General features: G+C 42.0%; 1 protein-coding gene and 1 pseudogene across 2 annotated transcripts in view; one reads left to right on the top strand and one right to left on the bottom strand.

Annotated features, from left to right (window-relative positions):
- Positions 1 to 2,067: 2,067 nt before the first annotated feature.
- Positions 2,068 to 24,395, bottom strand: part of LOC124612314 (clavesin-2-like) — a 46,064-nt gene continuing 23,736 nt past the window's right edge. Inside the window, exons 3-7 of one of the 2 annotated variants that reach the window (XM_047140437.1) lie at positions 23,937 to 24,096; positions 18,221 to 18,470; positions 10,172 to 10,282; positions 6,439 to 6,544; positions 2,068 to 2,325 (exon numbers count right to left, since the gene is read on the bottom strand). In XM_047140437.1, coding sequence (XP_046996393.1) covers positions 2,183 to 2,325; positions 6,439 to 6,544; positions 10,172 to 10,282; positions 18,221 to 18,470; positions 23,937 to 24,096 — 770 coding nt within the window. In that variant the 3' untranslated portion in view covers positions 2,068 to 2,182. The remainder of the gene's footprint in view (positions 2,326 to 6,438; positions 6,545 to 10,171; positions 10,283 to 18,220; positions 18,471 to 23,936; positions 24,097 to 24,395) is intronic. The other variant, XM_047140438.1, reaches the window with a different exon arrangement.
- Positions 2,382 to 2,498, top strand: LOC124614100 (annotated as a pseudogene).

Raw genomic sequence — 24,395 nt, 5'->3', positions numbered from 1 at the left:
CCGTTAAAGTTGTTTGGACCCAATACATTCGTCACTGCTCATTCTCCAGCACGCTTCGAAGTACATGTCTGTAATAAGGTTGTTTATCGCCAGAAAATTAGTCTTGTTTTAGTGGACGTTCCTTGTGCACTATTTTTGCACCACATCTCAAATGCTTCAGTAATTTTCTGTTCCCATTTTTCCACAGTTCGTATTTTTCTACCCCACAATGCTCCTGACGTTCCTTTGCAGTTGACCTACAAGTACTGTATTATCTCTGAAAACTGTTGCCGAATCAACAGTTGCATTTTAATACAAGATTGTCTGCCACGTCGGACTCCACATAGTTCATTATCCCGATCATTTAGTTTCACGATGCTTGCAGACCTTTCTTAATAAACATTCGGAATTTTTGTTGCGGTTCGGCAAGAGTACTTCTCTAAATAATTAGATTTAATGAACATCCCTATACAGTATTAATGTCTATGATCATTCTCTTAGATTTCAGGCTGATATTAAATCTCTCTTGCCCGATGGAGTTCTGTCTTCATCTGAGTGTGATTTGGCTGAAGGAGTGGGAGCAGAGTCCATGAAAGCAAGCGTGTTTTTTTACAGCTTCAGAGTTAAAGCGCTTTTATTTTTTTGATAGGTTAAGATCCACGAGTGTTACCTTGTAAACAACCAACGTTCAGTAGTACACTTGAAGTGCACAGATTTTCACAAGCGTTACAATGCTGTTATTTTTTAATTATCAACTACTATGATACTGAACGACCTTATGACGTCGTAACGGCAATCCGTATACTGTGTGCATGTTTTATTTAATTCTTCCACAATAGTATGATATGCCACCTGTCTAATATATACATACATTAAGAGGATCTAATTTCATTTTGATTATCAAATGAATATCGTTAAAACGACTGAGGCAGTGTCAACATTGCCTTTCAAAGAGCAGGGATTGGAAGTGCGACATAAAACTTCGAATATGGAGCAATGGAAGAAAGTCATTTGTTGGGATGGTTCTTATTTCACATGTTTCCAAATTCTCCCCAAGTTTACGCGCTAACAATGAAACATAGTGCAGGTTCGGTGATGACGTGGCCGGCCAAATAGCGGTATTCCATGAGCCACGTAGGTTACTCAACAAGGGCGCACAATTTCCAAGGATTATTTGGACAGTTTTGCTCATCACTCCCATCCAATGGCACAGTGTTGGCTCCTCAATGGCGATGCTGCATTCCAAGACGACAGTGCACCTGTGCACACAGCTTACAGTGTCCAGGACTGGGTTAGTGAATATAAGGATGAGTTATTGCTTCTCCCCGGGCTACACCGCCACACACCGCCAGGGGCTTGCAGAGTAGATGTAGATGTAGATGTACCACAGCCACCAGTTCTCACCATTATTATGCGTTGGTGTTCGGCTGTGAGAAGTCTGCGTGGTCAATCTCCGCCTCTCTCATAGTTACCCGAATTGGTCAACAATTTACAGGAAGAATGGTACAGGATTGTCTTGAAAACTATAGAGAAGCTGATTATATCCTTTCAAAGACGACTGGAAGCTGTTTTGAAGGCCAGTGGGTTTCCCACACCGTACTGGCCGCGGTAAGGCGGTGCGTGTTCGGTGTTTCCAAAGTTTTGTGCACCCCTACAGCAGTTTATACAGAAAACTGTGATACTGGAAAAGAGAGAAGCAAGAAATTCTTGACAGCCTCAAAATAAAAGTGAAAATACTGTTGCTTCGTATCTGGTAAATCAGACACTATTTCATACTGTTTTAATGTACCGTTGTACATGAAAAAATAAGAATGATACAAACATATGTATACACAAGTCTATACACACAGTCCTTGAGGTAATATCGAACATTAGCATTATGCCAAAACGCAATGTGAAGGTCTACAGAAACTAAAACTGTATCCTTCAAACTGTCGGGAACTCTAGAAAGGCAGTTGTGCTGAACACCTGTAGAAGAGTTCGTCGTAGTCTCGAAGAAGATGATTAACTTAGTGAAAAGCCGTTGTATTGATACAAACAATATGTTAAAAAAAGAGTAAACTAAAAAATAGTAAAATGAAACTAGTATTAAGAGATTTAGTAGAAACTGTTTATTTCAGATTATTGGCTACAGGTAATCCCGTACGGTATATACACGTGTACATAAATGTAGTCTCTCTATCTTGAAAAGAAGAGTTTTGTTTCAGTCTACGGACAATTTTTTAAACGAGCCTGCGATTCCGTAGGTGTCGCCATAGCGGTTCTCGGGGGGGCGTTTGCTCTCGTCTGACATGTACTTGTCCTTTTCCAGAAGCCACTCACGGTTGACCATATCCAAAAGTTTGTCTGAAACAGAAAGAACAATTCAGCTTTCAAATTTACACAAGCACTCTGGTATTCATGGCAACGGCCTTGCCGCAGAGGATACACCGGTTCCCTTGAGATCACCGAAGTTAAGCGCTGTCGGGCGTGGCCGGCACTTGGATGGGTGACCATCCAGCCGCCATGTGCTGTTGCCATTTTTTTGGTGTGCACTCAGCTTCGTGATGCCAACTGAGGAGCTACTCTACCGAATAGTAGCGGCTCCGGTCAAAGAAAACCGTCATAACGACCGGGAGAGCGGTGTGCTGACCACACGCCCCTCCTATCCGCATCCTCACCTGAGGATGACACGGCGGTCAGATGGTCCCGATGGGCCACTTGTGGCCTGAAGACGGAGTGCTGCTAACTCTGGTATTCAGTAGCTTTCCTGTATGTACGTACGAAGTAATTTGAGACATCGTTATTATCAAAGTCGTTACGTAGCACTGTTTGTATTTTCTTGAGGAGACAAGTGTTAATTTTCTTCCGTAACTGTTACTAATGCTGGGTAAACCGTGCAAAGCAGTTTTTGCTATGGATATCGGTTCGAAATGAATTTTGTAACTAGCATCGTAATCTATTTCTTAGAAGTGTCTGACCTAACAATTCAGAACACACTGATTCACAAAATTGTAGTGCTCAAACGTGTCATAAGGGCTACATTTTCAGGAGAGTTACCATCAAGATAACATTTACAACTGTTTGAAGCAGTGCTTGTCAGTTCTCATTCAGTTATTATGTCTCTGTTGCCAGTAAAGTGGCTCAATAATTCTGGACCTTCTCTGTGATATCGGAAGAACGACAAATACCGAAGAATACAATTTTAGAAGAAAAGGCTCTCTAACAGTGAGTCACAGCAATTGTACTTCAGTAGTTAATTCATTTTGCATTTTGCAGTCTTCGAGTAAATTGTGAACTCAAGTGCAACAGATATGTGTTACATCGTTTTGGAAGTGTTCCCACAGACCATTTTAATGGTCTAGCTACGTAAGCTTTTATATTACCCATTAAAACATTAATTTCAAATTAAAAAACACTACTTTCAAATTAAAACTAGAATGATGAATATTAAAGAGTTGTGAGGGATGGGATTATGGAGACAAGTGGGAAAAATTCATTTTAATAATAATTTTAAAAAATCATTTTGTGCCTGAGCCGCCAGTGATATTATCGCATTCTCGAAGCACTTCGTGTATGCCCGCCGTTGTGAAAAAAAGGGAAGGAAAAATGGACATCCCACCGGTTAGTCCTTGAATTGTATTCATTCTGGATTGACTGATCCCTAATAGAGTCAGGGCGGTTGCAGTTATCATTAATAAGTTTTAAAGATAGTTAAACAACTATTTCTAAGAGATGCAGCGCCGGTAATATTATTTTAAGAAAATATTTGGCTTTTAATTCAGTGATGAAATACGCTTGAGAGTGTTAGTATTTAACTTTGGTATCTATGTGTAGGGTGTGGTTATTAATTCACCATGTGAAGTTGAGTCACAATGTTTTTTTTTTTTTTTTTGTTAATGCACTGCTAAGATTCTGATCCTCATTACGAGGGGATGCATTTAAAAGGAAAATCAAAGGACAAATTGAGAGTAACAAAGACCACTTCCCTAAGTTCACTAACTTTTGGATTGAAGAATGTATTACGGCCTTGTAATAATTACCAGTGCAGTTTCCAAAACGTTTTTGGACACTGCTAACCTCACATCTGTTTTCAAGACCGTTTGACATTTCAGTCGAAAGTGCCCCTGTGCATCTGCTGATGTAGATCATTAATATCCAAACCGATTCCCGATTTGAAGACAAATCGGTTTAAGTTAAAACTGCCCAGGGTGCCTACATTCTTTTCCTTAGGCATGGTTCCACGTTTCCACAATGAGTTTGCAAAAATGCTATAATACACAAATCAAGAAATGTTTTTCATCATCTCGGTTCCGAGAGTTCTGGAACCTGTACAGAAAACTGGAATAAAGATCAACATAAACATCATTTCCGCCCTTTTTACTGCTCACGGAAATCACACATTGCTTGTTGTACCATCATACAGCGAGACCTTCAGAGGTGGTGGTCCAGATTGCTATACACACCGGTACCTCTAATACCCAGTAGCACGTCATCTAGCATTGATGCATGCCTGTATTAGTCGTGGCATGCTGTCCTCAAGTTCATCAAGACACTGTTGATTCACATTGTCCACTTCCTCAACGGCTATTCGGCATAGATCCCTCAGAGTGGTTGGTGGGTCACGTCGTCCATACTGACAGCCCTATTCAATCTATCCCAGGCATGATCGATAGTTTTCATGTTTGGAGAACATGCTGGTCACTCAAGTCGAGCGATGTCGTTATCCTGAAGGGAGTCATTCACAAGATGTGCACGATGGGAGTGCAAATTTTCGTCCATGAAGACGAATGCCTCGCCAATATGCTGCCGATATGGTTGCACTATCGGTCGGAGGATGGCATTCACCTATCTTACAGCCCTTACCGCGCCATCCATGACCACCAGCAGCATACGTCGGCCCCTCATAATGCCACCACAAAATAGCAGGAACCTCCACCCTGCTGCACCCGCCGGACAGTGTGTCTTAGGCGTTCAGCCTGACCGGGTTGCCTCCGAACACGTCTCCGACGATTGTCTGGTTGAAGTCATATGCAACACTCATCGGTGAAGAGAACGTGATGCCAATCCTGAGCTGTCCATTCGGCATGTTGTTGGGCCCACCTGTACCGCGATGCATGGTGAGGTGGTTGCAAAGATGGACCTCGCCATGGACGTCGGGAGTGAAGTAGCGCATCACGCAGCCTATTGCACACAGTTTGAGTCGTGACAAGAAGTTCTGTGGGTGCACGAAAAGCGTTATTCAACATGGTGACGTTGCTGTGGAGGTTGCTCCGAGCAATAATCTGTAGGTAGCGGACATCCACTGCAGTAGTAGCCCTTGGCGGCCTGAGCGAGGCACGTCATCGTCAGTTCCTGTATCTCTGAATCTCCTCAATGTCCAAACAACATCGCATTGGTTCACCACGAGACGCCTGGACACTTCCCTTGTTGAGAGCCCATTCTGGCTCAAAGTAACATGGGGACGCTATCGAACCGAGGTACTGACCGTCTAGGTATGGTTCAACTACAGATAACACAAGCCGTGTACTCCCTTTCTGGTGGAATGACTGGAACTGATCGGCCTTCAGACCCCCGCCTACTAATAGGCGCTGCTCATGCAAGGTTGTTTACATCTTTGGACTGGTTCAGTGGCATCTCTGAACAGTGAAAGGGACTGTATCTGTGATACAATATCCACAGTCAACGTATATCTTCAGGAGTTCTGGGAATCGGGGTGATGCAAAACTGTTTTTGATGTGTGTATTTCGATCAGCATATGTGTGTGGAACACATTTCTACGATTACGATGTTAAATAGTTCACGATTACGTGGAAACCTGAGTGCGAAAATCAGTAAAATTGTCCTCATCTGTTTGTATGCCTGCAGTTTGTATAAGAAAAATATTGTATCACATCTTCATTGCGTCGAAAGTAATTAAATAATACTGGATATCTGTTTCCTTTTTGATCTTTGTTGTTGAGAAGTATATAATTTGAATCCAAGCCATATGCAGTGCGACTGCATTGTTATCTAAATACGGAACGTTCGTTGTTTACCCCTCCTCGCCTTCGTCGCACTCAGACATGGTGTCGTGGATCTGTGGAAAGTGTTGATTCACGCTGAGATCTATGGGTTGCGCGCCAAGGCGTGGCTTGCGAGGTGAATTCCTCGCTGCCCTGATGTAGACATTCCATGAGATGAACAACCGTGAAAAGATGTTTATACAATGCGAGGAAATAAAAATGATGCCTTCTGTATATTTAAACACATTGTTTCGTGTATTGCAAAGTAATACTTTCTCCTAAAAATATGAAAGCAGTGGTGGCAAAGATTTTGTTCCATAAGGAATTAGAAACCTGTGCGTAATCTGTTTGGCGATCTGAAACGACTTCAGGCCAACTGGAATAATTTGGATAAGCAGCGGGATGGTCTATAAAATACAGGTGCTAGGCAGTCGCTGATGAATTTGTTTGGTGAACTTTTAGAGGAGCTGCTTACAGGAAAAGTTATCAACAGGTCCGGCAGTGCCTCCCAGCTCGTCTGGCACGCAGTCACGCTGCACGTAGTCGAACAGAGTCGTCGATCCTGGAAGGTGCACGAACACCTGCAACAGATAGGCGGTATGACAACAAACAGTCCGAACACGGCAGAAAAGTGCCTGACATTAACCTCGAAACATCTGGAGAACCTGATGTTATATGTCGAGATCAGTTAACAAGTCCAGTTGTTCGTCAGAAAAACAGAGTTTCCCTATTCGCTGCACTCGTAACATGCCCAAATAATTCGACATGATTGTGCCCTGTTATTTGACACGATGTAATTAGCAGTCACGAATGCGCAAGTTTATTCAAGTGCATGTGTTATCGAAAACGCAATACGCTAAGAATCCGGAAAAAGTATTGGTCATCCCAGGAAACATCACACTAACGCAGTCTACCACAACAAGTGGTCTCTGTCATGGTTCCAGTTCGATGAGTAACAGAGTCCACAAGTGTCTTCCTGTATGCTTACCCAGCTGCAACTGCTCATTGATGATCACATCCCACTGAGCAGCCAAATTGTGGGTATTATGTTTGCTTCATTTCATGCTCTCTTCCAAATAATCCTGAAACTGTTATGTGAATGAGGTCGGATGATACAGTTCCGCAGCCAGTGAGTGATACGGTGCTTGAGTGTTGGTCAAACCTACAACGTGTGCGTGCACTCTGCGAACAGGAAGATGGGGAAGTAAAGAGCAATAATTACAGTGACACGGAATAAAGGGTACTACTTGGTTAAGGACAAAGTTCAAGTGACCATCCTGGCCATATTCACGATAAACTGAATGAGTGGCCCCAAGCACTGACATCACCCTGAAAACATCAAAAAACACCTTCCACGCTGAAATACAGCCTCCACACACAGTGGGCTGAAAGTGCGCTCTACGCAGTGCATCAACTGAGAAGAGGAAACACATCAGCTCATTAGACTATAACATAAGCGTCTTGAAAACTACTGGCCAAAATGAAATTACCGCTCTGTAGCGGAGTGTGCGCTTGTATGAAACTTCCTGGCAGATTAGAACTGTGTGCTGTATGCAGGACCTTTGCATAGTTGTGAAACGTTATATGTAAACCGAAGCTGACTGCAGTCCCCTTCGATTTACAAATTTAACTGACAGACCTAACGCTTGTCTCTGGTCCCTATCGGTTAGAATCTTTTTACAGCCACTGACCCTGCGCTGTTATACGTTGCGGCGAGCGAACAACATTATTTGTGGACACACTGGCCTGCCTGGGTTACTAGACCAAAATTTACTTCTAGTGTGGTCACGTGGACGTCCAAGCTCGATTGCGTCAGTCCGTCACGCTGCCGATTTTGTACAACCGCTGGCACACAAAGCACTCAACTGCCATGTCATACAATGGCATTGGAGGTTTCGACGACCGCCACGTATCAGTTCTTCGGCATTAACAGTGATACGAAGCGATCAGAGTGCTAATGGAGAGACTAATATTTGCCCCAATGTTCTTACTTTCCCTGAAGTGTGTTGTATGCTTTCTCACTACCGCATCTACCACCATCCTAGAATGTCACAGCACTCTCCTACCGAGCTCGCTCTTCTACATACAAAATATATATACTGTATATAGTTCGGGCAATCACAGCCACAACAAATCATTTTAAGAAATAAAACTTGTTCAGCAATAAAATCTTTGTATTTTTAGGCACTAAGTGTTTCACAGCACTCACGGCTGCATCTTCAGGTGAAAATTGGAGTTAAGTCACGATATAAGAACATAAAAACCACGGATGATAGTCACTACCATGGAATAGATTAGCCGCAAAAAATGGCGTATGTCCTAAATGTAATGAGATATGACTGAGAAGCGTTCCGTAAAACCGAACGCCATCCATGCAGAGTGAACGGTCACTTTCACAACCTACCTATGTGACAGCCCACAGGGCAAATGTTTTTGGGCAACGATATGTCGCCGGCCGGTGTGGCCGAGCGCTTCTAGGCGCTTCAGTCTGGAACTGCCCGACCGCTACGGTCGTAGGTTCGAATCCTGCCTCGGCATAGGTTAGATAGGTTTAAGTAGTTTTAAGTTCTAGGGGACTGATGACCTCAGATGTTAAGTCCCATAGTGCTCACAGCCGTTTTTCTCTTGAATAAATAATCCATTTTGTTAAAACTATAATCATGTGCTTCCCTGTATATGTACATCACAACTCCGATCCAAGATACACTATGTGATCAAAAGTATCCGGACACCTGAGTGAAAATGACTTACACGATCGTGGCCCCCACCATCGGTAATGCTGGAATTCAGTATGTGTTGGCCCACCCTTAGCCTTGATGACAGCTTCCACTCTCGCAGGCATACGTCCAATCAGGTGCTGGAAGGTTTCTTGGGAATCACAGACCATTCTTCACGGAGTGCTGCACTGGGGACATGTATCGATGTCGGTCGGTGAGGCCTGGCACGAAGTCGGCGTTCCAAAACACCCCGAAGTTGTTGTATAGGATTCAGGTCAGCCCTCTGTGCAGGCCAGTCCATTGCAGGGATATTATTGTCATGTAACCACTCCGCCACAGGCCTTGCGTTATGAACAGCTGCTCGATCGTGTTGAAAGATACAATCGCCATCCCCGAATTGCTCTTCAACAGCGCGAAGCAAGAAGGTCCTTAAAACATCAATGTAAGCCTGTGCTGTGACAGTACCACGTAAAACAACAAGGGGTGCAAGCCCCTTCATGAAAAACACGACCACGCCATTACACCTCTGCCTCCGAATTTTAATGTTTGCGCTACACGCGCTGGCAGATGACGTTCACCGGGCATTCGTCACTCCACACCACGACTTTCCAGTGTTCAATGGCCCAATGTTCACGCTCCTTACACCATGCGAGCCGTCATTTGAAATTTGCTGTGTGGCTTATGAGCAGCCGCTCGAACATGAAATCCAAGTTTTCTCACCTCCCACCAAACTGTCATAGTACTTGCAGTGGATCCTGATGCAGCTTGGAATTCCTATGTGATGGTCTCAATAGATGTCTTCCTGTTACATATTACGACCCTCTTCAACCGTTGGTGGTTTATGTCAGCCAACAGACGCGGTCGGCCTGTACGCTTTTCTGCTGCACTTGTCCCATGACGTTTCCACTTCACTATCACATCGGAAACAGTGGACCTAATAGATAAGAGCATCATAATGAAGGCAGGCACTTACAGGAGTCTACCCGACATTAATGATGTATGGAACAGTTCTCATGAACACTGGGGAAGCATGTCTGTTACGATCACAACACATACAAATAAGACAGTGTCCTGGCTGGTCAGGTGAAGACGCCCAGCGGGCCAAACGGCTCTAACACGATGTCAAAGTTGTTTGATGGCGACGTTTATGTCAGAAATGTTGTTGGATAAGAAAAACCTTTTAGAGTCCCACACCGTTTGCCAAACCGGTACTCTTAACCGACACTATTTGGAAAGTATACGTAAACACAAGTAAATCGTGACAGGCGGTAATACGAAGTAGCTTTTACGCGGTCATAAGTTGTAGCTATTTATGCTCTTTACGTGGAGTTTGTACCGTGCAGTGCAGCATATGAGTGAGGAGAGTAAACATACCGAGAGGCTATACATTGTCCGATCGTAAAACGTATACTGCGTATGGGTTTACATCAAGCAGATTTCATTTGACAGATATGAAGGAGACGAAAACAGTGAAAGATATGCATAACTTACCCTCTTTTGCAACTTTTCAGATAGCGCCAGCTTCACTATTTTCATGGCTGAATTTATAATCTTCGATGCATTCACCAAGTGAAGTCCTTTCAACCTCCGGCGGTAAGCAGTCTATACATATAAAATTTATTAATTAGATGAGCGCTAAGTTCTTTTGAAGGCTGAGCACTTAAGTGTAATACGATATGAAAGAATTTTCTTCAATTGTAAACAACTAAACTGAGTTTAAACGTTAGCGTAAGTGGAACAAAAATTGAAATTTCTCATTCGTTTAATGTCTTAATAAGCAAACTACTAACGAAAATCCAAATAACATGATGGAGACTTCTTCAGAATTCATGACAGTATTCAATGACAAACTGTATGCACTATACTGTATGAAACGAAGCTAGCACCAAATCGGTGTGGAAATGTAGTGATATCACACTCATTAAAGGTAATACGAGAACCAGGCAACGTATGTATGCATATATAATTTTAAGCTAGTTTTGAAAGAAATTATTACGGCTGCTGATAAGCAAAAGTAATGTCGGGGATTGCTATTAAATGAAAACAATGAATGGCTTACATAGATGATATTACTGACAGCTGCACACAAAGGCAATGTAGAAGAAATGGTGAGGGAGTTGACGCGGAATGCAATATTGGCTGGTCTGAATATTAGTATTAAATATTAGTATTATATTTTGAAGAAAGGCAGGTAATAGTCGATGAATTGAGAATGTGTTGGTGAAACTGCACAAGACCCATAAATTCATTTATTTAAGCGCATTGCTTGAGAAGAAGAAAAAAAAGCTGAATTACGTAAAGGGATGGATCGAGGATGGATCACGATGCTACTACAGTTTCAAGGTACATTTACGTCAGGAAAAAGCTCTACTGATACAAAGTTAAGAGCTTGTAACACTATATAAATGGGTAACAGAGTTCATCTACTAGAGAGGTGGACAAGTGAGAATATGAAGGTAGGTGAAAAAGCTAGTGCCACACAACAAGATGGTTAGTGGCTTACAGCAAGAATGAGGGAGAAGAGAGGACAGGAGTAATAATGGGAATCAATTGAGATTCTCAAAATTACGAAAATCTCCAAAACAAGAGAATCGATAAAGTAATGAAAGATTGGAGAGGAATGGGAACGGATAGCTCAACATGGATATGAGCAGTACAAGACAAGTATAGACTAAGCAATGATTTGCGCAGCTGTAGCGAGTTAGTAGTTCGAAGAAGATTAACTGTCACCTGCGCTGACATGTATATGATGAGGATTGGTAAAGGAAAGAACCTTGAAGAGGGAGCATACTTAAAACGAATATTTTTTTGAGAAATAAATTCGGAAACATGTAGTAAATAAACACAGTACTTTGAATTTAAGAAATCACTAACTTCTTCTGCTGTGATATTAAATATAAACTCGCAATAAAAGAGAGACAAATGGACAGTTTACGTTATAGATTTTCCTTGAGGAACGAGCGGTAGCCACACTGTTGTGTTTGTCACCTAGAAACAATAAAGTTATGTAATTAATTTTCTGTTTATTGCAGGCACATGACGTGGTTCACAGTGAAAACCCACTCCACACCTCTGCAGCACACCCATGGAGCAGCCAACTTTGGCCATTCTCTTTGTCGCCTCTGTCGGAGTGCAGCGGTACTATGAACAGGGAATTGCACTGTTTACTCGAACGGCAGACATGTAACTGTATACAAACACAAAATCAGTTACGTAACTTTAATTTTACGAAGTGATAGTTAAAACTTTATGATTAACCCTCTTATGTACCCCACTTTATCTACGGCCCAAGCTGCTTCGTGGTCATAAGAGACCTCTTTAGGAGTGGTTCAAAGTGGTCTAAGGTTAGGGTGACTGTAAGTGTGGTGGCACTGTTGGGATCTTACACTGTGCTCGTTGCACAGGTGCCACTGTGATCTCATATCTTATCTCACCTTCCATTGCGGGTAGAAGTTACATTCGTCAAATATTTAATAAAATATAAAATAATAATTCGGCCATTAACCAGGGCTTGATATGATGTTAGCCAGAGATAAGATAGTGTGCACGTCATGGCCTACCTTCTTATGTTCTCGTTTCTGATGAGTAAGACGAAAATTATGACTGATATGCCTGATAAGTCTTGAGTTATCTGTCTCGATTAACAGTGATCTATTGTGGCTAAAAAGAGTACCGATCCGGCATTAGCAAAAGCAGACACAAATAAACGGAAGATGCTACTGTAATAATTTATTTTGAAGAGCGTTTCCAATTACTGATTATATACCATGAGAAATGAGAAATTTTACATACCACTTACTCGATCATATTGTGCGAGCAAAGATGAACGAAAAATAACATGAAAAAGGTATCGCGGCTGAAGATGTAATTTTTTTTTTTATCTGCTGTCGGGCAGAGATCTTGCGGTGACCTTCTATGATATTCGGATGATCAATGTTTACGCTCCCTTTGGAAAGGGGCAGAATGGTTGGGGTTTTATTCGGAAGAAGTCGCGCCTTTGGTTGCGGACCGCTACGAAGATTTTAATCTTAATGGGTGCTTCAACTGTATGAAATCCCAAAAGAATCATTTCCCTCATCATACCACATGCCAGGAGCTACAACTGCTGATGCAGCAGTAGAATCTCGCTGAAACGTGGGAAGGTGTGCATGGTGATCTAAGTTGATTTTACGTACATTACTAGCCATTCGTCGTGTCGGCTTGATAGCGTCTACATCTCCCCCGGTCTCACAGCAGCGCCAATTGACAACTGTGGTCAACGGCTTTCTTTGACAATGCCACATTCAGAAGATCTGTCTCTCCGACGACAGAGATTGCGGCACAGTCGAGGCACACAGAAATTAAATGTCGATCATATCCAAGATCCGTAGGGCAGGAAGTTACAGATGTGACACGGGCCACCTCGACAATGTGTGGTGCTTTGAACATTGGCAGGCGTCTTTGGGAAGAGAGTGCGGCTCCACTGCAGTGGACGAACACTCGGAAACACTTGGGAATTAACTTCGCACATGACATACACAGAACTGCTGGAACTGACTATAAACCCCTCCTTCAAATGATCCACACAAGTATTCGCAATAATCTGGTCGGCCGCGCTGAGTTGCCGTGAAGTTTGAGGTGGTACGTCACGGGTATGGGTGTGTGTGTTGCCCTTAGCTTAAGTTTGTTTAAGTAGTGTGTAAGCCTAGTGGCCGATGACCTCAGCAGTTTGGTCCCTTAGGAATTCACACAGAAAAATAATCTGATGAGAGCTTTGGACGTGGTGCATCTCGCTTCTAGGATACAGCATTTGGCCCACAGCTTACCAGCGCCGAAGGCAATGCGAACACGTTGCAAGCATCGTTTGGCTATTTCGTGAACGTGGGCCTTATCTTCAAGGTTCGTTATAACACGCTTACTCCTCCCCTCTGGGAGGAGGTCCTGGTTTTGTTAGAAGGGCTGACCTTTATGTCAGCATGATGGTTAAGTTGCAGAATTGTTTGTCGGGCACTCCGAGACAAAAACTTGTTCCTCTTTCCCGAGTGTTGTCCACTGCAATAGCGCCTATTTCTCCTGGACTCTAGCGCCTCAAGAACTTCATGGAATAAAGTTATGTCCCTGTAGACTTGCCTTGCACCATGACATGTGACGTTTATTGCCACGTGATTAGGGGTCACTCCCGGAACTTCACGTAGAACCGCCATTCTGAAATCACACGGCCTGTGGAAAACAGTCCTCTGCATCATGTTCTCCTCGCCATGGAAGCTAGTGTGACCTGATTCCTGGTTGTCAATGAGAGACACATGATGCGGCTCCAATTACATGCCATTAATATAGCAGATTTTCTTCTTTTCCCTCAGTGTCAAACTCTTGACATGGATGAACATCAACGGATGTGTGGACCTTCTGCAGAGGTGTGGCTGTTGATAAGGAAAATACTTGCTTCCCTTCTCGATGTTCCTCCACACGCTGTTACGCCACTGCCGATTCTGTTCCAGGACGAGACTTTTCTCGCATGCACGAACAGAAACGCACTGAATTGTATCTGTTAAGTTGCCAGCAAGAGGATCCTTGATTTTTTGGGCGTTTTTGAAGATCGTCATACCTCTTCAATTCACCATTCGAGGTATCGTCAATATTGTGCCAACTTTTTGGAAATACTTTTCATGGATCCTCCTCATAGGGTGCGAGAAGGAGAATATTTGTTTGGTGTTTGTTCCACAACTATTTGAGCCATGTGATAAGACTATGAAATGGTTTTAGAGAAGAAATGCCCGTGTCACCCCTGCTGGGAGATCAATGTGAATCTACTGTCTCCATCTGGTGTGTGGTCGCCGTTCTGTTTCGTTCCGCCAGGAAGCCGATCTATATTAATTTTTGTTGTCTGTTATTTTGATCATGTCCCCAGATCTTAAATTAATCTAGTGCATTTTCGTACGCTGATTAATGAAATCTGATTAAGGCAACTGCCCACGAAATCGGGTTTCGAGTCCCGTATAGTTTTTCGTACGTCGCCAATGAATTGCAGAATGGGCGTCACACGGAACAGCTTCTATCAGCTTAAACTGTTGCTGTAAGGTACAAGTATTTTACCAATAAAAGCCGTCATATACGGTTCTGACCATTAGTTCCCTATGTCAAAGTACTCAGTTCAGGTATCTTTATCACTATCACCTGCACGATTTTTACTTTATAATTTTTGAGAATGTAGTGAAAATAATGAGATTTATTATGAACCAATGAAATTAGTTTCTATTAGAAAATAAATAGATAGCACGTGGCAAACACGTAAACGCGTAATATTTTTTCCTTATTTTTGTGAAAGTGAAACTAGGAAACTAGTTTGGAACTAGCCTCAGTCGTTGGGCAGTTAAGCTGCTATGATACTCTCCACATCGGGAGTCGAACTGGGCCTTCTGTGGCCACCGTTAAATATCGTACAGAGAGGGCGTCACACGGCAGGCGGTCACCAGCATGGCATCACATGGGATCGCTCGTCACACAGATGGTGCACACAACAGGAAACACATTATGTTTCCACCACAAGGCATTAAAATAGTCCGACTCATCTACCAAAAGCTGTGCAGAATGCGGTGAAAGCAAGACATTCGTGCTGCTTTCGAATGATGTCATACAAATGGTTCTCTTATCCGCAGTTCTAAGTGGCCGCTCGGTTTCACTCGGGCAGTTATTTTTCCGGCTGCCAGCAATTCCAGTTCCAGTTATAATCAAGCCACCCCAAGTCGCCGCAGTCATCCCCGAGTGCCGCAAAATTTTTGCAGTAATTGGGTGTGCTGCCACCAGCAGTAATCTGGATTGAACTACAATTATACTGGCTAGTCATTGTTCACTGAGTTAGATACAGTCTAGATTTCAGAAATTTGAAGTCATCTCCATAACCTCTCGTTAAACTGCAGGTGAATATTTGTATGCATATTAACCATAGTGGTATTCCGCCGCCCACTGAAGATACACAATATCCTCATCCAGCCCTACACAACTCCTGCTTCCAACCTCTTGTCACATAGCTCATATCTTTGTAACGGACTTGTCTCACACATCCTCCCCAACCAACTAATCCAGTCTGGTCACAAGCACCATTTATCCCACCAAAGGCAGGGGTACCTTTCAAACCAGTCATGTGATCTGGAAGCTAGGCTGCATCTACGGTGCTGCATTCTACGTGAGCATGATAACCAACGAACCGTCTGTCCACGTGATTCGCCTCTGGAGAACTGTGGCCAAGAAGCAGCTTGACGACCCCATTGCTGAGCACGCTGCCCAACGCGACGATCTTCATTTCAATAACTGCTTCAGAGCCTGTGTGATCTGGATCATTCCCCCCCAACACCTGCTTTCCTGAATTGCACAGACAGCAACTCTCCATGCAATATCCTACGTTCCTCTATCCCTCCTGGCATCAATCTTCGTTGCTCATTGTTGTTTTCCATCTAGCTCTTTTCCTATCCCCATTCCTGCACTACATAGTCCTCTATTCCAACAATGCACTGTCTTTTTACCTCTCTCCTTTTCCACTAACCCCTACCCCTCCCACACACACCCTTCATCTAACCACTAAACTGCATCTAGCTTCCCTACCCTCTCTCTATCTCGTCCCTGTATGCTCAGACAAGCAGCACTTTACCGCCCCCCACCCCTGCACTATTATGCCCCCACCTCCCTGCCCCAGCCTTCTCCTTTCCCCCATCATCCAGCTGCCACTCTCATCATGGGCTGTTGCCCACAGTGTGGCTTCAGCTGCCAGAGACCGTGGTGATGTGTCCGAAAGTTGCGTTTTTGTGAGTGTGTGTCTGTATGTTGGCCGAAATATCACTTTTTGACAGTGTTTTTGTTGTTCCTATCTGCGACTTAGTATCTACCCTATATGACGAGTTGCAACTATGTTTTTCATAATACTGTTAATGATTGTACAGGATGGAGCACGAGCTGTATTAACAATTGTTTCTTTCACAATTTACGGCGCACATTAGATATCCCGCTGGGATCTCTACAGCAGTACCAGCAGAGCTTGGAAAAACAAGTGAGTTACGAAATGACGTGTAATTCACGATACTGCCGCTAGGAGACTAGTAAGCAGCAACGGCTGACAATGGAAGACTGACGATCGGCAATTGTGTTATTTTTTCACGAAACGAAAAGCCTTGTTGTGACTCAGAGGCGTTTTCGACAACAGTTTAACACACGATGGGTCCCTTGCAAGAAGACCATCCACAGGTTGTACGATAAATTTGTACAGGAAGGAACAGTATTGGAAGCGAAGCGACCTCGTCCTAAAAGCCTGTTTGTTCGCCGGAGAATATTGAAGCGGCACGAGTTGCTGTACAGAGAAGTCCCGAGAAATCGTGTAGAAAGGCAGCAGTGCAACTAGGATTATCCAGATGCTCCGTTCAACGCACTCTTAAAGGTGACCTCCATATGTACCCATACAAGATGACCTGTGCACAGAAGCTCACTGAAGAACACAAGCAGCAGAGACTACTGTTTGCTCAGTGGGCGGAAGAAAGGGAAGAAACTCTCAACAACGTTTGGTTTTCAGACGAAGGGCATTTTCATTTAGACGGTGTGGTTAACAAACAAAATTTATGCTTTTGGGCCACTGAAAACCCACAAGTGCTTCATGAATGACAACATTATGCTCCAAGGATTACTGCGTGGGCAGTAATTTCCAGTCACGCACTTATAGGTCCCCCTTTTTCTTTGAAGAAACTGTGGACAGCAAGCGTTATTTGAGCATGCTTCGCAATAGCTTCATTCCACAGCTTCTTGCTACTGCGTTGCCCTTCAACACGCAGTGGTTCATGCAAGATTGAGCAAGGCCACATTCTGCAAACACTATGTAGGAGTTTTTACACGAGCATTTCGACTGCGGATCATTTCACTCAGGTTTCCAGGTCGCTTCAATGACAGACAAAATTGTCCCCCCCCCCCCCCACCCCAATAGTCCAGACCTCAATCCATGTGACGTTTTTCTTTGGGGGTACCTAAAGGGAAAGTTTTCCCGAAAAGTCCACGTGACAATGGAGCTCAGAAGACTTATTCTTCAAGCTTGCAGTGAAATTACGGAAGACATGTGCCGTAGGGTAATCACTAACTTCAGTGTTCGTTTGAAGGAAGTTAGGAAACGAAATGGTGGACATATTGAGCATGTGCTGAGTTACAACAAATCTCCATGGACGGCCCTTCATTGTAGTATATGTTCCTTTCAGATTCTATTGAAAATAAAGTTTATATTCAACAACAAAATGGTAACACATTTCGTGCGCCACCCTGTTATATGTTGTTCATCATGTCGCTCACATTTTTTTTTTAATTTAGTAATATATTGCCTTGTGATCAAACAGTTACAGGCTCCAAGCACGCCAACCACCTCAATACAGCAACTAATATCTGTGGCAGGGGGTAGCTTCCTGTCACTTTTGGAGAAAACATCAGGCCACTTTCTACCCATGTTTGATTCCCACTCTGGTAAATAGTTTTCATGGCCATACATGTTATAATTTTAATCGATTGGACCAGAATGGAATATTTTTGCTAAATTACCTTGTAGCAGAGTTCAAGATTGCGGAAGAGGTTGATATCTGCACGCACGATGTGTCCGGCATTCACGTTGGCCAAGTCGAGGATGATGACATCTCCTAGAGAGTAGTCTTCGGCCAACATAACTTCCAGTGCACCGGTCATCATCTTACCATAAAAGGGCCAAATTATATTGGTCGCGTCTTCGTCCACTGCAGTCCAGACGTGCACGCGATATGCATCCTTTGTGAGTCGTGGCATAATCATCAGTTTACTGTAGGAGACATTGCACTCTTGTTAATACATGCTTATGAGACAGAGGATAATATATGCGGTCGGTCAACATGAAGTTACAATTTACGAAATACAAGAAGAAACAATAATGTATGCATCCAGAATGAATCCTTCAATCCAATGCGGTGTGTGCACTCTTTGGAAAAATCCTGGTAGGTTAAATCTTTGAGTCGGATCGTGATACAAACTCCGAAATTTGCTGGCGGCTCTCTCCTAAGGTATATAGGTACCAATCATTACCCGCCCTCACATCTTCTCCTTCCTCTGTACGCGAGTCTAGGAATTACTTCTGGAGTAGCAGACCCGAAAAGTATGCAGGAGAGCTTCTGTGAATCAACAACTGTTAAATACCAGTGATTTGAACTCATTGTTGTATCATGTAACAATTTAACCAGCCCTGGAACAGAGGTTAAATAAATTTTCTGATTCCACTTGAAAAGATGGCATACACTTTATGTGGGTTGCACACGGCAGTGGTTTTCCAAATTGCAAATATTACTCCGCAGCAGTTGGGTTCATTCCAAATGTGAAAAACTGTTCCAGGGAATTAACTCTTCGAATTCGAGGGAACCTTGCCAGTACTGTATTTACTAGTCCACGTGCTACAATGTTACTCTACTACACGGCCATAATTAGTAACTTAAATCAAAGTAAGCAGAACTATTATCGAATACCAGACGCAGTTTAAAAAATTTTCAAATAGACTCCGTTGGAATCTAATACAAATTTCCATTTTCTAGACATGGAATGTTCTTGGCACATTACAGGAACTCAGTTAATTTGCAAATATCACGTATTTCACTGTAAAATGACCTTTAGTCTCAACGTACAAGATGGTGCGCGTCTGATGACCTATGACTTAACAGCTCACACGTTATGTAATTATCATTAAAAAATATTAAGAGTCTTACTCACTGTAAAAATCATTAACTGAGGAATTTACACTTCCTTCAAAATAACTTTCACATATTACATAACGTGTACATATATAGAACTCTTAATATTTACAAAAGTTGGGCAAGACACAACCTAAAGTCTCAGAACAACACAAAACATCAGAAAATGACCAAAACTCCTTACGGCATGTTCTTTCACGTGATTCCAAAATCTGTCACTAAAATGAAGCACTGACCAAGAAACATCATGTGTTCCTCCTAGATACACTATCCTCCAGGTACAATACTTTAGCTCATGCGTCCTTTCCAATGTAACGTGGAAAAACTACATGAATGTTGCTGCAGGAAAAGGGGGCACCAAGCAGATATAATTGGAAGAACCATAAGTAACTGTAATTCCTCCACTAAAGATGCTTATCAGTCACTCCTCTGGCCAATTCCTGAGTACCATTCGTCGGTTTGGGACCGTCACCATTTCGAAAAAATAGAAGTGACTGAAAAGATCAAGCTCATAGCGGCACATTTTCTCACAGATTCAATAAGACAGTGCCAGAATGTTACGGTGATGCTCGTCACAAACCATTGCCAGACGCTACAAGCGATGCGTTCTACTTCAAATGCGAGAGCGTACGTTCCACCAGGAGTCAAGTAACACACTACTTCCTCCCGAAAACGCCTCTTGAAGTGACACGACAAGAAAATCTGATGAATTAGAGGTCACATGGAGATTTCCGTTAAATTATATCGTGGTCAGGCAGAGATTCCGAAATCAGATACAGGAATGTGAGGTGTACCCTCACATCAAGGTTTAGTAGTGGTGAAGTGTGGTCTTAAGTTTAAAGAAAATTGAAATCGTTTTAGAAGACCGTCAGTTTGGTTTCAGGAAACGTAAAGACACCAGAGAGGCGGTTCTGACATTGTAGTTGATAACGGAAGGAAGACCAAAGGAAGACACGTTCATCGGATTTGTCGACCCAGAAAAAAGTTCGATAATGTAAAATGGAGCTAGATGTTTGAAATTCCGAGAAACGTAGATGTAATCGATAGGAAGAAAGTGGTATTATACAGGATGTAAGAGAACCAAGGTGGAAAAATAAGACTGGATAAATAATGGTGTGAGACAGGGGCGTAGTCTTTCACCCCAACTGTTCAGTCCATACATGGAAGAAGCACTGGAAAAATAAGGGGTTCAAAAATGAGGTCAGAATTAAGGTTGAAAGGATATCAGTCATAAGATTCGCTGTTGACACTGCTTTCGTCAGTAAAAGAGAAGAAGAATTACAGGATCTGTTGAAGGGAATGTACGCTCTAATGAGTACAGAATATGGACTGAGAGTAAATCCAAGAAAGACGAAAGTAATGAGAAGTACCAAAAATGATAACAGTGAGAGACTTAATATCAGAACTGGTGATCAACAAGTAGAGGAAGTTAAGGAAAGCTGCTATGTAGGCAGCAAAATAACACGTGGCGAACGAAGCAATGACGGACTAACAAAGAGTCTAGCACTGGCAAAAATGGCGCTCCTGGCAAAGAATAGTCAACTAGTGTCAAAAACGGGCCTTAAGTTGAGGAAAAATTTCTAAGGATATACGTTTGGACCAAAAAATCGTGTGGTAGTGAAACATGGACTGTAGTAAAACCAGAACAGAAGAGAATCGAAGCATTTGAAGAGTGGTGCTACAGAAGAATGTTGAAAATTATGTGGACTGATAAAGTAATGAATGTGGAGATTCTCTGCAAAATAAACGAGGAAATCAATATATGGGAAACACTGACAAGAAGAATGGACAGTATGGTAGCACATACTAGAGGGCGTTGTAAGGGAAAAACTGAGGAAGAAGACAGAAATTGGGATACATCCAGCAAATAATTGAGGATATCGGTAGCAAGTGCCATTCTCAGATGAGTTCCGCATAGGAGAGAAATTTGTGGTGGGACGCCTTTATGTGGTGGTAAATTTTGTATATGTTACATTGTTTCAAATGCACCTTAGCCTTCTTAATATCTTGCAACATCACATAAGGCTTAACGTTAATCGCATAGAGGGCAATATGAGCTACTGCAGTGTTTCAAGTAAGTGAAGATCCACCATAAAAAATGTCAGGAAGCTGACGGTGTAGGATATCTTTGAATTATCTGAAAAAGATGAGAATCTGCGGAGTCAAACAGGACAGTATTGCCACGAGTTTGTTTTGTAGGAGACATTTTGAAGATGATCGATGAATACTATGAGAAATGCGCCCTGCATCACTATGATGTTTGATTTTAGAGTTCCAAGAAACTGACTTAGAATGCATTGGATTAGATTTTCTGCCACTCTTTCATCTCACTAGATTAGCAGGTATTTTTCAGGGTATATTAGATTCGATTTTTTGAGTCATAGGCTAGTACATGATTTATGGAAGAGAAACTGGAAACTTCGAAAGATAGATCGCATTGCGTTCTTCCAACCACGTGGCTTAAAGCGACAATAACGTTAACAACAGGAAAGTTTGTTTGTCTGCTTAAATGCTTAACCGGTACTTCCTTTCACGTAGGAAACAAATCAGGGGCGTAGAGAAAAAAACAGGGGTGTCTAGCTCTCTCCAAACATTATATTATCTTGTGCTGTGCGAGTACGAACACAGTGCAAAAACTTGCATTTGGAGACAGCGGTATCCATATAGTACTGTTAGCGTCTCAATACACTTAACGTGGAGTTTACAGTGCGGCGTTTTCCTGATACTGGTCTAATGCCAACGTGTTTATTCAGTACTCTAGCAGACGATAACAATTCGATGGTAACGCCGAGTATTGTACACGAAAGTACGGTGAGAAAACTAAGAATGATGAAACATCTTTTGGAAAAATAACGGACACTTGAGGTACCAAACATTTAAAAACATAACCTCTAATCTGAACACTATTACAAAAAAATATTTACACAGAACGACATTTTTAAAGTAACACATTCTATAAATTGTGAGTATAATGCAACACATGCATCTGAGACTGAAACTGAGGGAGATATTTCAGTGTACATTAGAGTTGACTAATGAGTGATCCCTCCTATTAAGTTTTATAGCAGAGAATGCGCTATCTGTTTTTCACCACACACAACACATTTGGTTTACACAGAAAAATTGTATCTGAGGATGCAGTGGGCATATATATCTTTTGGGATTGCGAGTTGATGCTGACAGATCCACAGTTGTCAGACCGTTTTACACAACAATGACGAGATAGACACTGAAATGAGCTAAAAACTGGGGGCTGTGTCACTTTGCGGGTTGTCACCAATGTTGAACAATAAATATACAAACAACGGAGATGCTGGACATGTTATTAAGATATTTTGTGCTGGCAGAACTGTTGAAAATCTAGAGCACAGGAATAAAGCTTACTGCGTTGAAATAATGTCATGACTGCACGTTTATAAAGGTGCATTTCAGTCAACGAGTTTTTAAAGAGGCATACCATTTCAAGCAGCCTAACGAAACAGTCGAGCGCTGTGATATCGAAACCCTCATTAAAACAACTGTCGAATTGTAAGGCAGAACGACTGACAAAACACATAACTGATTTTTCAAGGACATAATAAATCTGCTTAACCAGTTACGCTGCTATGAGTCGTATTTTTTTTTATTTTAACTACATGCCTATTCCAGCCATACAGCCATCATCATATCTGAAACATTAAATTTTATAAATTTTGATAAATTTGTTGAATAACATGTGACTGACGAATAATAAGATCTTACATGCGTTTTCAAGTCGTGACTTCCATGCAACGACGTTTCTGTTGTTGTCTATTTGTTACTGATTATATTTTACGTTAGTGTATCAGTAGTAATCATTTTCGTAGTTTGGTCTGTCTCTGCGTTTATTAGTGGCCAGAAGAAAATCTCAGTCTGTAGTTCACATTTTGTGACAGATTTCAACAACAGACTGCAATTTATTTCTGAGCACTACTAAACGAAAAGTCAGAACAAACTGCAAAACTAATTATTGCTGTTACGTTAACCCAGAATATAATCAGTTTCTTATATATAGCAACATTAACAACGATACTGCATGGAAGACAGGACTTCAAACGTATGTGAAATCATGTTATTCATAATTCTCATGTAAAACAGGAAATGTACACACATTTATAAAATGTTCAATTACAGCTAACGTGATGATCTCTGTGTAGCTGAAATAGGTCAATAGTTCAAATAAAAAGTAATACTCATAGCAGTGTAACTGGTTATACGTAGTCATTATGTCCTTGAAAGACATTCATTACGCAACATTCTCAGAGGATTCTAAAGTGATTTTTCATTTGATAGTAAATGCAAATACTTAAATACTGTTTTAGTAACACAAAAGACTCCGCTGTTTTCCCAAAAGAACTAATATTATCATTTCACTAAGAAGTGACAAGGTAACGTACGCTTATACTTGGAGTCCAAACATTGGAACCAGAGCACTGCAGAGTTATAGATACATTACAACAGAGCATGAAAAGCTATTCGAAAAATAACAACTCTTTATGAATTTAAAAAGCTTAAGACAGGTCGGAACTCACAAGTGCTCCATTGCAAACTGGAAGTCGCTTCCTTCTACATCTCTGTTCGTAAGTAACTCGGAAAATTTGTGTTTGAGGGAGAAGTATGCGTCTAATCCCAGTTTCACCTTCTCCGTGCTGCACTTGCAGTTGATGTACATTCGCTCAATGACTGAGTCGTCTGGAACACAAATTTCAAGTAGTGATTATGAAGGTAGATTTTTATAAGGATATTAAGGACACACAAAACAGAAAGGGTTCTCAAATGGATAGCAGTTTTGTTGTATAAAATATCGTATGATAGGATTGTTATAAGATAAACTTTATCAGTTTTTTAATATATATGTTCCTTTAAAAAAGTCGAATGATCCCACAATCATATTATACTGCACACACGCATCTGCGTTCACATTACTGCTAAATGTAGTATGCATAATATTAAAGAGTGTAGTAGCATATCGAGTCCACCCCTCGTGGTCT

The sequence above is a fragment of the Schistocerca americana genome, chromosome 4 (genome assembly GCF_021461395.2).
Source record: "Schistocerca americana isolate TAMUIC-IGC-003095 chromosome 4, iqSchAmer2.1, whole genome shotgun sequence".
Taxonomy (NCBI): Eukaryota; Metazoa; Arthropoda; class Insecta; order Orthoptera; family Acrididae; genus Schistocerca; species Schistocerca americana.
Note: the sequence above shows the minus strand (reverse complement) of the source record. Positions and strands in the feature narration are given on the sequence as shown.